Consider the following 15989-nt stretch of genomic DNA (forward strand, 5'->3'; position numbering starts at 1 on the left):
GTATAAAAACATGTGAATACACAATAAACAAGCAGCAGTGCAAACTTACAGAGGCCAGGTGAAGAGGAAGCATCTGCTAGACCTGTAGGGAAGGCAGGGATGAAATTTATAACCCCCAGATAACCCTGCCTTACAAGGCCAAGGGCGCCACCCTGACCTACTAACACACACACACACACACACACACACACACACACACACACACACACACACACACACACACACACACACACACACACACACACACACACACACACACACACACACACACACACACACACACACACACACACACACATCTCAACAGGTACACTGCTTCCACACATGCCCCCCTTTACCCTCACACACACACATTGTGGTAATCGCCATCACTTTCATCACTTCTGACAGGGCTCTCAGGTCTGGCTGCCCTTTCTGCTCACATCCAAATAATGTGATTTTTCGGGAGCAGTGCCAGGAACTTTCTCCTGCATAACTCGTCTGTGACTCATCCGAGCGTAGCCTCTCTATCTCTAATTCTACCACACATATTTTTCTGTCATCTCTGTGTTAAATTGTTTTTCCGAGCGAGGAACATGCATAGATATAAACCAGATGCTATTTATTGCCTGTGAGCGAGCAAAATAGGGTTTAAATTAAACAAGAAAGGAACAAATTCATACCTAGGTCATAGATTGATTTATAAAATTGCCAATACAGAGTATATCAAATTTGTGTCATTTTAAATATCTGCGTTTTGTGTGCGACTGTCACAAGTGGGGTCTGGCTAAACTGTTTTTGTACTGATGGCAAAATGAACCAACAACTAAATAGATAAACTGCCTCACTCCACCATGCCTCATTAACCCTTACAGCCAAAATACAAGAGGAATGGATGTGCATTATACATGCGAGCGGGGCGCAGTGGTGTTCTTTTTTACCTGCTACACCGTCTCCCATCCGTACCGTTTGCAAGTTGAGCGCCGCTAAGTGATAATGCAGTTGATCCTGCAGGTTTGGAAGCTTTGCTGCTTCATATTGCCCTCTGGTACAGATATGTTTGTATCTGAATCATCTTTAAACAGACTGTGCTCGTTTTTTTACACAGTCCTATGCAGTTCTCACCTGTTGGAGGGCCACGTAGCTGCACGTAGAAGGAATAGCGCTGTACAGTGCCCATGTATTTCAGCTGTTAGGGAAATATCGTGTTCTAAGAATACTGCTGTTGAATGACCAGAAGGATGCACTGAATTTTCTTGAACAATTTACATGCACTCAAAGAAAGGGCAGAGCACCATAGCTGTGTCTCAAGTCTCGATTTTGTGCCTCCCAGGCTCCTTGCATCTTTGGCTCTTGAACCAGGAAATCAGTCTCCATCTTGAAGGATGTCCAAATTCCAAACGGTGCATCTCGAGGAGCGAGGAGGCTTGTTTGAGCAGCTACAAGTGAGGATAAACCGGTGTGTCCTTCCTGCGGAAGTGTTTATAGCGCTTGAGATATAATTTTTAAAAAGCGTGACAGAGAGAGAGAAAGCAGCAGTGGTGAAGCGAGCTAGACAGTGAATGAAGAGAGAGAGCGGCGCTTGCAAGATCATAGCCACGAATCAGAGAAATAAAACGTTTTTTTTGCGATCGTTTCACAGTGGTTATGTTCTGCACAAAATAAACACAACCACACCTCCGCTAACCCCAAAGGAAGGCGCCGCATTGCCGGATTTTATGTGAAGAGAGAGTGACGTGAGTGTATTAGTGTTCATAAAATAACACTATTTTATAGGCCTATATGTCACTCTTTATTTGCACAGTAGGCAAGGACTAGTTTGGACACAAACATTAGTTTGATGTCACTTTAAAACGACGGCTCCGAGGTCCTAAACTCATACCTCCCCGTTTCTCTTCCTTGCCTCTCTGCTTGCATCTCCCGTGGGCAGCACTGAGATGTGTGGAGAGAAATCGGGGACTTGAAAACTGAAATATAGGAGAAAATGGCATAAGATAGGGATTTCTCTCAGTGATCAGTGCTGTCACTTCTGACCTAAAGACATAAAACGAGACTACCACTACCATTTTAATCAGTAGTAGTATCAAGATCTGGGCTAGAGAAGTCGCCCTCTGCACTTTTTAGAAAGAGCAGAATTAGGGTCATCCACCAGTGAGAGAAAGCATTGAATATTGCAGTTTGTGTATTCGTTTTTTTACAAAAGAACATTAATGCAGTCAATTCTTACATGTATACCTTCACCAGGTGCTGATTCATGTCACCGCACTGACTTTGCAGTAAAACTATTAAGCTTAGCTAGTTTAAGCCCAAACTAAGCTAAGCTAATCCCAGTTCATCAACCTCGACTTACTGAACTTTGTACAACCTCAGATGTAGAATTCATTTCACATCATTCCAATACATTCCAATCTGTTTTTTTGTTGCCCTAAAGACCTAACCCTAACCCTAATAATCTAATAAGATAAAGAAATTAATAAAACAAACTCTTTCAGCTCTCCACAAACAAATGTAACTTTTTCTGAGGACAAACAGTTTGATTGGTTTAAATGAGATCTGTTATCATGCAAATCAAGAGTTCTAGCATATTTTCTCATTTTTAATACTTCAAAAGTCTAAAGTCACAACACTTTTGATTCATAAATATACATCATCACTCTGTAACTCTGCATTTGTCCCAATAGATGAATGATAAAGGTCCTGCTGAGTGGACACGTCTGTGTTCCCAGGAAATAACTAATTGAAACTAAAGATCAGTAGCTGCTTCTTTTTAGGTGAACATTGTTGTTAAGTGCGTGTATTTTACATTAAAAAATGTATCTTACATTTTCACTTAAAATAAAAGTCCCGGTCAAGTTGTCAATCTACAGAAAGCTGCACTCGCCATCGTGCTCTCATCATTTTGGTATTAAGCATGTGCACAGTTTATTAATACTCTGGGTGTGATGGTTATTAATAAACCTTTTGTTTGATACATTGCCTGAACAATCAGCCTCCTGCTGCATACCAGACCCCAAATACTGTGTTGGAGTCTATTTACCGGCCACACCATCAGTGGCATTTCAGCCTGATAGCAGCAGAGGAGATAAGGGCTCACTTTTACTAGAACTGAGCTGAACCATACACAGAAGACGCAGTCACGGGGAAAAAATAATCACCGCGGCTAGACAAACAACTTGAACTGATACAAGTGTTTTTCCTGTTTAGTCTCTCAGTCTTACAGGAATGTGGCTGGTATATTTCAGACACTGGAGGTTTTATAATGTTGTTGTGAAACTGAATATATGTAAATATTGTTGAATGTTGTTAGAAATTACAGCTTTTCAGCCATTTGTTGTTTTTTTCCCTATCCAGACATATCCCCTGTGACGTAGTATTTAGTCTTTCCACAGCACTTTTCCTGGGGGATCGCCACCGAGGTGCAAGTAGAATTCAGTTACACACTTGTAAGACTCTACAAGAGAATTTTCATATATTTTCATGGCCATTTACATGTCCAATTATAATAAAAAGGGAACTTTAATAAGAGAAAGCAGAAAGAACTTTTGAGGGTGTGGCTCAAATGGTGATTTACTTTTAAAAGTGACATTAAGGAGCTTTTTACGGCACATTTTGGAGTTATTGGAGCATCTCATTTTATTGTGAAGGACTGAAATATGGTCCCAGATGTGATGACAGCATTGATGTTAATGTGGAAAGAAGCTCCCAGTGTTTACGGCGAGGAGATCGGGGTGTCTCAGTAGGGCCAAGGGTAGCACACACCTTTATCACCGGTGCTGGCGTCCTTTGACTCTTATAAAGACAAATCTAAAGGTAGAGGTTGAAACGAAATTCAGTTGGCCTCGATCAGTTAGTTTATTTGTTTGATTTTGGTGTTTTAGAGGATTAGAAACAAACAAAAATAACAGTGGTAGACCAGCAACTTGTGTGTTCTGCGAGGAAAAATGACTGTTTTGGTCAGTGGAGTCTGGTGGCTTTGACAAGGGCATAGATGAAGTCATAGCTTCAGTTTCCCGTTAGAAAGGGCTGTCTGACGGCAGTTTTAAGAGATAAAAATATTCTTAATATAGTGTACACTTAAACTGATATTGATTTATTAGGTTGGCCTTATAAAAGGTGGCTTAGGTCGCACTCACACTGTCCATCCGTACTGTGTCCAAACAGGTTCCACGGCTAAAGTCTAGTTCCTTTGACCAGTGTGAATGCAACCGTACCACGCTTAGCTGCGGCCCGCTTGCCAGCTGCGGCCCGCTTGCCAGCCACGGCCCGTTTGGGAGAGGTGGGCTTTTGTAAAGCACGTTTGCACATGTACGAGCACGAGCGTACGCAAGTGTACGAGCACAAGGCCTACGGCGGTTCTGAGGTCATTTGATGTGCGCCTGTTGGGACATAGAAAAAAAGAATGATGGACCATGTGCAGACATTTAAAACAGTGGCGGCGAAAGGTTCACGTTGGTGTGATGCGGAGGTGGAGTGTTTACTGCAGATTTGGTCGATGAAAAGATTCAAAAACAGTTGGACAAGACGCACAAAAACTCTGAGGTCTATGGAAAGATTTGTAAACAAAGCGACGCATCACAATGACGTCATCAATGCGTGTGAAGTGTTACGGCGTGATGACGTATAGGCAGCAAGAAGCATTAGCCGATGCCCAGGTAGTGTGAGTACAAACGGGCCTGGAGGGGGGGACAAGTACCCTAAAGCACGGGGCACGGGACAGAGGCACAGTGGGACAGCACCCTTAAATACCTTTATATTGCTTTGCTTCTTCAGTTGTTAATATACTGAATACGGGGAAGTACCTCATACAACCCAACTTCAAAAACCTGAACTTTCCCTTCATATCTGTTAAAACCATGTGTGTACAGAAGTTTCAACCAGAATCATTTCTACAGAAACAACCCCAAGAATACATTGGATAGCTGTGATTTATCTAAGTACCCGATGCTATTCGGCGCTGATTTGTGTAAGTGCAGTAAGTAATCACTCTATACGATCACTGGAACTGAATTCAGTCAATAAAAATTCATTCAGACACTTGGAACGAGGCCTTCAGCATGTCACCACGTCCTTCCCTTTTGGCTCCCTGCTTTGGAACATTTTCAGCTGCAGGACAGGGAAGAGCAGCTGTTTGTGTTTTCAGTCAGTGGAGGATTAGAGGTGTGATCCTACAGCTTACAGTCCCTCTGGATTCCTGGACGCCACACAGACACCCGGCCCTTTAATGGCACAGCACAGGGAGGGGTGAGTATGTGGTGCTACATCATCCTTCATTAAACTGATATCAACAATACAATTAAGAGTGGCGAAGCAGAAAGACACTGAAGAAAGACACAATTCCCACAGTGAGTCTAAAATATTTGCACGTTTAAGTGCATTATAAACAAGAATTGTCTGTTTATACTGTTGTTGTTTAAGTGTAATTCAAGTGCAAAATCATCACATGGACACTTGCACTCATCAAATAAGCCATCGAGACAGTTTTTTTTGTTGTGTGTATGCACTATTAACGGAGAAATCCCAGAGAGTCGCTAACAGCCGGACGTGGCTAACACTGATTAGCTCAGGGCAGTACGATGAAGGCATTCAAACGTCTTTTTTAACCACTTATACTGCTGAAAATAACAGCAAACCTCTGCAGCAGCATGAAAGGAGTCCCTACACACAAAACCAAGCACCAATGGGCTCCTTCCTTTGGGATTGACTTTGGTTATCCACTTGGATGGACTTTACTATGAGAGGAGCTGGTACAGGGGCCAGTAGGTAAGGGCCAGTAAACACTCTTTAATAAACTCTGGCTTCACTAACTACGCTGTTGTTGCTTTGTTTTATGTGTAGGGACTCTTCTCATGCTGCTGCAGAGGTTTGCTGTTTTAATTGTTGAAATGAGCACCTGAAAGCTAAATAATAAGGCAGTTACACTGCAGTGCATTTAGTATTAAGTATTTGCACATCAAATTAAAAAGTGTGTACCACTGACTGCCACCAGGTGTCCCTTTATCCATCTCTGTCCTGTGTAGTCCAAAAACTGAACCAGGAGCCAGAAAACGCCAACAAGTTCTTCTTCTTCTTCTTCTTCTTCTACATTACTTACAGGGTTACTTACTTGTTTCCTTCACTGTAAAATCGGGAGATTAGCGGGAGAGAAAACTGAGAGGGATTACTGCGTGAATCAGGAGAGTCTTCCGCATGAATCTGGAGAGTTGGCAAATATGCTCTATGGTGGGCGGCCAGATAAATGTGTCAGTGTCAAGACCTCAGATCAGATCTCCTAAACTCTTCTTCAGTCTCCAAGTTCACTGGCTCTTTTAACCACAATCCAAGGAATCACATCACCCGTGTGTAAAAATGCATTCTCAACCACGGCTGGCTTCCAAACTACGTGTGATGTCACAAAATCCTGCTCATTTGGGTTCGGGCTCTTTTGATGTCTTACGAAAAAAACTATTCCTATGATGTCTCACGAAATACATTGACATTATTTTTAATTCTGTGAAACGACGAGCGATAACGTCTAGGCACCAAATTGACGTGGTTCATATTAAAATAAAGGTTGTGGTTCGTACTTCAGGGACAGGGACACAAGTCCCCCGGATGAAAGTCCTGTGTTTTGGGACCCATCCTCCACTCCTACCGCCCTCCCTATGTGGATATTAGCGCTCTTACTCTAAGTCACCTACGACGTAATTTCTGCAGTAATAAATATGATTACATACGGATTACAGTTTTTGGTAGGTCTATGTAATTTGTTCTTCTGTTAACAGAACACTTGAACTAAATAGAAAACCATTGTCATGTTAAAACATCTTAAAAGTAAACACTTCAAGGACGCCACTGTGAATTAACACAGTAACCAGCGTCACTTTTATCAGTCAACTGTAACAGTTACCTACTTTAAAGGCTTTGTACGTTTGACAGTGTGTTTTTTTACTGCACTTCCTGTGACGTCGACAGGAAAAGGATGTTTGAAGATAGTTTCTGAGATTAGTCAAGCCCATTTTTATTTATCAAGCACCACATCATAACAGAAGTCCTCTCACGACGCCATCATTACTGAGACCCCACATTCCCCCATGAGCAAACCTAACCCTTACACAGAAAGAAACCTTGAGCAGAACCAGACTCTGTGTTGTTGGCCATCTGCCTCACAATAACTATGATGATAATAATAGAAATATGACTAAGGCATTCTTTGCCTTAGCCATGGTGGCTATTACTGCCCATGCTAACTAAGTTACAGGTCTGTATTTAGGGCGGCCAGAGTCACCTTTGAAATCTGGCAGGCCAACTCAGGTGAGTCATGATTGTTTGATGGCTATACTAGTGCTGACATTTTAAAGTCAGAACATTTTATTAAAAAGATAATGAAAAAGAAATGATGTGGAGCAAAGAGAGAGCCGAATATGGACTTCCTTGTGTTTAAAACAGGGTTCCCACACGTCAAGGAAAACCTGGAAAGTTAGAGACTAGTCATTGATGTCCAAATGATTTCACAGTCTGCCACTCCCTCCTCATCAGCTCAACTCTCCTCACATGTTGCACTCAGCTGCCCCTGATCACCAATTAACCTAGTACATAGACCAGGGCTGCCCAATCCTGCTCCTGGAGGGCCACTGCCCTGCATGTTTTAGGTTTATCCCTGCTCACACTTGAGTCTAACGATTTTCAAATCTGTGACGAGCTTCAGCTGCTTGATAACGAGCACGTCATTAGATTCAGGTGTGTTGGAGCAGAGAGAAACCTATGCTTTATATGATTATTTTATCTCTTAATATTATTAATATTTCTTCATTAACTGGCCCCTGGTCTTCCGTCAATTTACTAAAAATGGCCCCCGTGCAGAGCAAGTTGAGTGTCCCCGACCTACGATGTGAAAGCCTGGCACTTTGATTTCATTTATTTATTTAAAGTACAGTGCACTTTGATCAACATTTAGCCAACAGCAACTGCAGTCCTTTGGCAAGATGTTAAAATGACCACACTTGGCAGTGGAGAGAGAGAATAGTGGCATAAAGTAGCAGACATTATTTTTCTCATGAAGCTGGTGTTTTTTGCTAATATTTGGATGAAAAAAACAGATCCAGTCGGCTCAAGTCCTGCAGGCCGTATACCATTTCCACCTTAAGATACTTTCTAACCAGCTAAAAGACTACAAAGATATTACTCCTCAACCCCAACTGGGGTTAAATGTTTCAATACTAGGCCCACTGGTTAATTATTTGACCTTTTCTGAGCTGTCCTGCATTGTCTTAAAAAACTCCTGGAAAATAATGTCTAAAAATGAGTGGAAATCCTGCTAAAAGCATGTCTAATTACTAAACAATGGGTTGTGTTTGACAAAGATTAAAACAGCACACATGGCATGATTAAGTGGCATGCACCATGTGGTTAGCAAAGCAGTTTGGAGAACAATACCTCGGCCACTGTTCAGCTTTCATGGATTTGCTGTGATGAATCAGAGATGGAGCAGTGAACTCCCATTATAATGCTGTTAACTTATTATTAATACATCAAAGGCACAGTGGAAGAGTGGGGGTCGTCCTCCATTCGAGAGGTCAGTGGTTCGATCCCCAGCTCCCCTGGTCCGCGTGTCGAAGTGTCCTTGGGCAAGACACTGAACCCCGAATTGCCCCCCGTGCTGTGCATGGGTGTGTGAATGTGGGTTGAATGGTTAGATTAGATGTTTTGTAGATGTCCACTGCCATCAGTGTGAATGAGTGAATGTGACAAGTAGTGTGAAAGCGCCTTGAGTAGTCAGAAGACTAGAAAGGCGCTTTATAAGTACAAGTCCATTTACCATTCACCATCTGGGCACTGTGGGAATGAATTATAATGAACTCTTGGGTGAACCTGCCTGCCCCCCCCCCCCCTGTCAGAGTAAACTGTAATGTCACAGTTGAGCCACACAGTGGTAGTATATTTTCATGAAAGGATTCAGGAAGAAACATTATAATTCCATGCTTAGGGCAAGACACCACTACAACTGAATAGGGTTAAAATTATAACCAATACATATCACCATGAAACTTCCCCCGATGATCACTGACATTAAGACAAATATTTTTATGTCAGTATAAATGTTTTTTTTTAAATCTTAAGTTTAAATCTGCAAACATACATTTCCAGAACAGAAATCTGAACGTCGGATGAAGTCAGGTTTGAAATTCTTCTATTTTTAAACATAGTGTACTGACTTTTTTGACATTATATGAAATTTTCTCAACATTCTATACTTTGACTTTTTCCACACTAAATTATAACTTTTACAGTCATGCTATATTACGTTTCAGCGTACTAAATCAGGACTTTTTTTCAATATATTTTACTGTGACTTTTTTAATAATATATTGAAAAAAGTCATCGTACAGTTTGTCAAAAAAAGTTTAAAAAGGAATAATGTAGTTTGTCAAAAAAGATGAAAAAAAGTCATCGTATAGTATGTCAAAAAAAGTCGAAAAAGTCACAGTATAACATGTCAAAAAAAGTTTTTAAAAAAAATCTTAGCATACATAGAAAAGTCGAAAAAAAATCATGGTATAGTATGTCGAATAAATGTCAGTCTGACAAAAAGGTCCTGGTATAGTGTTTTGAAAAAACTAATCGTATAGTATGTCGAAAAAAGCCTAAAAAGTCATGGTCTTATATGTCAAAAAGTCATAGTAAAGTATGCCAAAAAAAGTAAAAAAAAAAGTCTTAGTATAGTAATTTGAAAAAACTACTCGCATAGTATGTCGGAAAAAAGTCATAAAAAGTCATGGTATTATATGTCTAAAAAGTAACGGTATAGTATGTCAAGAAAAGTCTGAAAAGTCACGGTATAGTATGTCGAGAAAAGTCTGAAAAGTCATAGTATAATGTGTCAAAAAAAGGAGAAAGAAAAAAAAGTTATAGCATTGAAAAGTCATAAAAAGTCATAGTATAGTATGTTGGAAAAAAGTCACAGTATTATATTTCAAAAAAGTCAAAGTCGAAGACAGGTCATAGTTTAGTATGTAGAAAAAATTTTCAGTCTGACAAAAAAGTCATGGTATAGTATTTCAGAGATGATGTAACAAACGTGACGGTGTCAGAGGATCAGATTCTGTCTGTAACTCAACGACAGTTCAGCCTTTCTGCACGCAGCTGCACCTCAGAAACCAGGTCAACCTTTATTTCTGGACCGAGGACAAGTTCAAAACTGAAACTAACAGATGGACATTTCAGAAATACAAAGTACAGGGAGTGACATACAAAGTCAAAGATCATATTCCCAAAAATGCTTAAATTAGTAGGAAAGCTTGTCTAATGCAGCCATGGCATCATTTTTTTTTAAGGTAAGGAAAAGTCATAGTATAGTGTATCAAAAAAGGTAAAAATATAATGTGTCCAATGCTTAAATCAGTCATAGGATAGTGTTTAGCAGTATTTGTTGAAAAAAACAAGGAAAGTTATAATATAGTGTCCAAAAAACAAGCACCCATGTCATAGTACAGTATGTCGGAAAAAGTAAAAATATAATATGACCAAAAAATGCTTAAATCAGCGGGGGCCCAGGGGGCAGGTGGGTTTTGAACCTGTAGCCCTCTTGCTTTGAAGCGAAAGCGCTAACCGCTACATCCACCTTTCTTTCCACTGGTTTTGATCGTGACGCTTGAGAAAAAGGAGGAGCAGGATTAGCGACGGTGCAGGGCTGCAGCTGCTCATTGTTCCCCTCAGCAGGTTCATGTTTCAGGCATCTTTCTGAAATGCTTTGGACGTTATTGCACTTCCCTTTCCAAACTGCTTGCACACATTACGTACATCATCATTGTTAAACTGTTAAAGATAAATGACGCATTTGCAGGAGAAGTTTTGTGGATCGATAGAATTGTTTTAATCAGGGTCAGGTGAAGAACCCGGGTGAAAGTGTGTGACGCCTGAGAGGAGAGGAAGGGCGGTAAATGTGGACTGTGTGTGTGTCATCGTTCACTGATTGACAAAGACAGGCTGCTGCAACAGCTGAGTCTCAGCCCAGATACAGTACAAAGGTTATTGCTATTAATACACGTGAAAACACACACACACACGATTCAACGCATTGCTTCTCACATCCTTGTTGACACTGAATTCATGACTTTTCTGTAACTGCGGATGTGTCGGTGCTGCTCGGCCTCTGACTCCGCCGGCGATCAAGACTAAATAAGTCCTGAAACCTTTAAACGTCCATATTTACACCGAAGAACCCGTGTCATTGCTTCGACCTCCCTGCACCCTTCAGTCATCTCAGTAGGAGCAATGTGACACCCTCAAGGCCCAGGAGGCGTATGACAGGGGTGAGAACACACTCTGTTCATTGGAGAGGGTGGGTGAGAAGAGCGGAGGCGACACACACAGTTTCTGCAAGACAGTATCGAACAGGGGAGTTCTTCTTCTGCTGCGACCGTTGGACGTCTCTCGGGGTAACGCAGCGGCGGCCATTGCAGAGTGAAACACGGTGGCGGCCATTGCATTTCTGCAGGAGCGATCACTGCACAACAAGAGGGGAAACAGGAACGTGGGAAACCTCCGGGACAAGGTCAGAGAGGATCGAACCCCTGCAGTAACAACCAACCAAACGGTGCATCATGTAGCTACACAACTGGGCACTGACGCTACTTGCAGATACATTTTTCTGAGTGATCGCTGGATTGAAAAATTCCATGGTTGGATTTCACAGTGTGCACATACTTTCAGTCTGGGGAACGCTTTGAGCCAGCTGTCATTTCATTCATGTTATGCAGCACACGCTACATCAGGAGCTAACACCAGTGGGCTCCAACTATTTACTACTTTGCCCCGCCATCTTTGGATTCTCTGGATCTGGATTAGTCTACCATCAACGCACCGGTGGATCCACTCTCAAACTCTGAAACCCTTGTTCAGTTTGAACAGATTGATTGATAGCAACTGGACATTTTGACTGCTGAATTGTCGGGTTATGCAGCAGAGGTAATCCACAGATCCACTGGTGCATTTAAGTGCATTCTAGACCGGATTACGGCCTTCTCACATCAAACAGTGTGTGCTGTTTAGTCTGATGGTGGATAATCGACACATGCTGCGTTCAGAACCAGCAGCCGCCCATTAACATACAGACAAACTAAGTCAGATTGAGATTAGAGGTTTGGTTCTGGGTCCAGATGTTCCTCAACACGGTGCTGGTGGTCCTGACGGACCTGGCGGCCCGGCTCCTGGGTAACACCGTATTCCGGCAGCACTTCCACCTGCTGCTGTCCGTGGTGGTGATGGTCGGCCCCGCTCTGAGCCTCTGGGTCTCCCAGCACAGCGTCTTTGCCAAGAGGAGCCACTTCCTCTACAGGTGAGGCTACTTCCTGTTTACTTCCTGATCACGCGCAAGGAGGGTAAAAAAAAAGAGGAGGTGTCACGTCTCTAAGCTACATGCACGATGTAACAGGAGCTGCGACGTTGGAGCAGTTGCTGGAAACAAAGGGATTGTTTTCACGCAGGGCCTTTTTGGTTGGGCTCGAAAGGATGGTGGCCAAGACAAGACGTTGACATTTTTGTGTCTAGTATACTCCGACCCAAGGCGGACTGCGGACGCCTCCTGAGACTAATAGATCACACTCATGCTCTGTGACGCCCGCTATCGACCAGATCTATCTGCGTGTGTTTTACACCGATGACGCGTCATGACTCCCTTGTCTTCCTTGAACCAGTCGTATTTTTGTGCCGCTGAGTTTCCTCCAGTGCAGCAGGCGTCTATAATAATATGACCTGGACCTTAAGGTTAATAAATCCTTCATCATAAACTGTTGGATGATAAAAGGATTTATTAACACTAACAAGGCACTGTTCTCGATTTAGATCTGGTTCCTGTAGAAAGCGTAGTTAAATGTTGATAATTGTAATCTTATAACATATTATTCAGCAATGTTTTAGGATTTATAACGCTCTTATCTTTGAACAAGGTTCGTCATATAAAGCATTACAGAACTTATTTCAAGTTCGAATAAGGAGCGACCGATACCGATTTTTTTTTTCATCCGCCTCAGTCGATGATCGGTATGGACTGGCGATTTTCTTGAGTCGATATTTGGAGCAGATTTTACTTTTGCTTCCTCAGTTTACATCATAAAAATGACACAATGATGAAAACAAATGTCAAGAGTCTCAATTTAAATAAAAGGAACATTTATTGAACTTGTAGGAATTTGACACAATACTTTTCAGAATTTCACACATCAAAAGGACCTAACAGAGTATATTTTTGCGTAATTCAAATTCTACAGGAGGCTTTCTGGAGTCAGCAGAGTCGTTGGTAGTTTAGTGCGCCAGCAGGCATTTATTAGCAGAAGAACATCGGATTCTACAGACGTCTGGAGAAATGTTCTAGTCTCTATCTAGAGTAACTGTGAGCACACAGTACCCGTGATCAGAGGCAAGAAGTTCTGATATCTATTCTAACTACTCCAGCATATAAACTTGTTACAAAGGCGTGGTTATGTGTGCGCTTGTGCGTGCATATGTGTATTTCAGAAGTAGCAGTCCTCCAGCCTCCATCTTCCTCCCTGCGCGTAGGAGTAGCCTCTGTATAGCAGGAGTCTTCTTCTTTATCTGTGAAGAAAGCACAACACGTACAGCAATTTCCCTAATCTCAACTAACTTTGCCAGGTGCATATTTGCAACATGGCTAGTTCATTGTCTTTGTGACCTTGCCCGACTTACTGTTCCTGTGCTTTTGGAGAAAGCAGAAAAAGATTGAGTCAAAAGTTTGTATGCTTTGCTGTAAGAAGAAAAGCTTGAGCTTGGACTAATAATTATTAATCATTACTAATACACACGTTAACATATGATTATTAATTCTTCAATCATTGATTATCACACTCTTATTAATCATTACTAGTACACATGCTGACACATGATTATTAATTGAATCATTACTAATACACACACTAACACATGATTTTTAATTCTTCAAATTTTAAAAAGGCTTCTCCAGAAACACGGAGCTGGGAAAAAGTATCGGCGAACAAAGAAGCCCACATCGGCCGATACGATACATCACAAGAATCACTAGAATAAAGTTTGAACGAATACGCTGTTTAACTTCTAAAGGGGCTGCGTTGTTTCAAATTTGATTTAAGTCTGAATGAAGGCCAGTTTATAAAAAAAGTTGTTTTTTGAAAAGAATTTGAAGACACATTCTTGAAATGATGGGGCAAATCACCCCCCCCCCCCCACCCACCCCACCCCACGCTTCTCCTGCATCATTATAAATGTTTTCGTTTTACTGCTGCGCTGTGTTTTCAACATGACAAAATCACATTTATCGTTTCCCTCCCATCGCTTCTTCTTCCAGGATGTTCCTGCGCTCCGGCTGGGGCTGGACCTGCGTCTTTGTCGGATCCTTCGTCTTCCTCCTCTCCTTCTCCATCCGTCGCTCCCTCTCTCTCTCCATCCGTCACCTCTCCCGGCTCGTGGTGGCCGGCGGCCTGTGGCTCGGTTTCTGTAAACTCCTGGACATCCTGGAGAACGCCACGGGGAGCTGCTACGAGCCTTTACTGTCCGGCCCGGAGGTCACCGACGGGCAGCCTCTGTTGGTGCTGCGAGAGGGGGAGAGCAAGTCGGTGTGCCTCCGAGCCGGGATGCTGTGGAGAGGGTACGAAGTGTCAGAAGACGTCTTCCTCCTCTGTCTCTGCTGCCTGCTGCTGGCTGAGGAAACGGCCGTGTTTGGGCCGTACCTGAGCCTGGGGGGGATCTCCGACGCCCCCCTGAGGATCCTCTTCCTCTTCTGTGTTCTGCTGCTCTGGCTCTGGATCTTTCTGCTGTTCTGTCTCTTGGCTTACTTCCCTCAGTTCCCCACTCAGCTGTTAGGGGGCGCTCTCGGGTGTCTGAGCTGGAGGGGGCTGTACCAGGGCTGGTACCGCCTGGGGCCGAGCTGGTACTGCCCCGGGAGGCCTGGACTGGGACTGCTCAACACCAAGACCATCGGTGGTGAAACAGAGGATCGTGATCACTGCAATTAAAGCAGCAGCAGGTAAAAAAAAAAAGCAAACTTGAATTTGAAGCAGAGTGAGACTTCCTCTCCCTCTCTGTCCTGAGTCGAGGAACGCTCTCTCTCTCTGTCTGAAGTCTCCTGAAAACAGCCAAGAGAAGCTGCAGAAAGTCTCATTTTCCCTAATTTTCCCTCTGAATTACAATATGATGAATGAGTAAACTGTTGCCAAAGGTTTAACCGACACAAACAAACAGATTTAGACGGAGATGAATTCAATCACCAGCTCTCTGTGGCTGTTTGAGCGCGATCACCCGTCCATCTCACTCGTAGTCTTCGTTTAACAGTGAGCTCAGAAATCCTGTTGAAACCTGGAAAAGAAACGGACGATCCGTGCTGTCGTGATCAAAAGACTCCTGCAACATCAGGAGAGTCTCCACCACGCAGGGATGCAGTTAAAGACATTTGAATACAGGCTGGAAATGCATGAGACACCCTGAACTACAGCATGTTTTCAGTGTGTTTCTGACGGATATGTTACGTTCTCAATAACTCATTCAAAATAAAATAATTGAAGAACTTGTGTGAGGAAAGACTCCAACTCTGTGAAGCCAAAATGGACTTTGTTTGATTTACAGATGCTATCGAACATCTGCGTTTTATTCTGCAGGAGTTGAATAAAGATGAAATAAAGACAATAACACTAAGGCAGGGGTGTCAAACTCGTGGGCAAAATCTGGCCCGCGGTGTAATTATATTTGGCCCCCAAGATCATATCAAGGTTCTCTGAGAGCTGTTTAAAGCACATACACGTCTACTTTTCTGTTCACTAACATTAACATCCATGCTACCAGTCTCTGCAGACAAACTTAATCCACCCCAAAAACAAACAATGTGAATAAAATTACTAAAATCAGACACAAAACACCACAAAAATGTGACAAAATTACTATAAACAGACGCAAAACACCACAAAAAGATGACAAAACGACTAAAAACAGATGCAAAACACCACAAAAATGTGACAAAATTACTAAAAACAGAGGCAAAACACCACAAA

The 15989-nt window shown here is 42.4% G+C and overlaps 1 protein-coding gene across 1 annotated transcript; it reads left to right on the forward strand.

Moving 5' to 3' along the window:
* The first annotated feature begins 11194 nt into the window (after positions 1-11194).
* fitm1l (fat storage inducing transmembrane protein 1, like) lies at positions 11195-15500 on the forward strand. Its single transcript, XM_083928726.1, has 2 exons — positions 11195-12292; positions 14294-15500. The coding sequence occupies exons 1-2, from the start codon at positions 12114-12116 to the stop codon at positions 14958-14960; spliced, it is 846 nt and encodes a 281-aa protein (XP_083784852.1). The 5' UTR covers positions 11195-12113; the 3' UTR covers positions 14961-15500.
* The last annotated feature ends 489 nt before the right edge of the window (positions 15501-15989 follow it).

The sequence above is a fragment of the Echiichthys vipera genome (genome assembly GCF_963691815.1).
Source record: "Echiichthys vipera genome assembly, chromosome: 15".
Lineage (NCBI taxonomy): Eukaryota > Metazoa > Chordata > Actinopteri > Perciformes > Trachinidae > Echiichthys > Echiichthys vipera.

Bases quoted from the DNA above. Each gene is read 5' to 3' on its own strand.
- fitm1l (XM_083928726.1), top strand. From the start codon at position 12,114: ATGTTCCTCAACACGGTGCTGGTGGTCCTGACGGACCTGGCGGCCCGG. The intron at 12,293-14,293 runs GTGAGGCTACTT...TTCTTCTTCCAG, and splicing joins AGGAGCCACTTCCTCTACAG to GATGTTCCTGCGCTCCGGCT.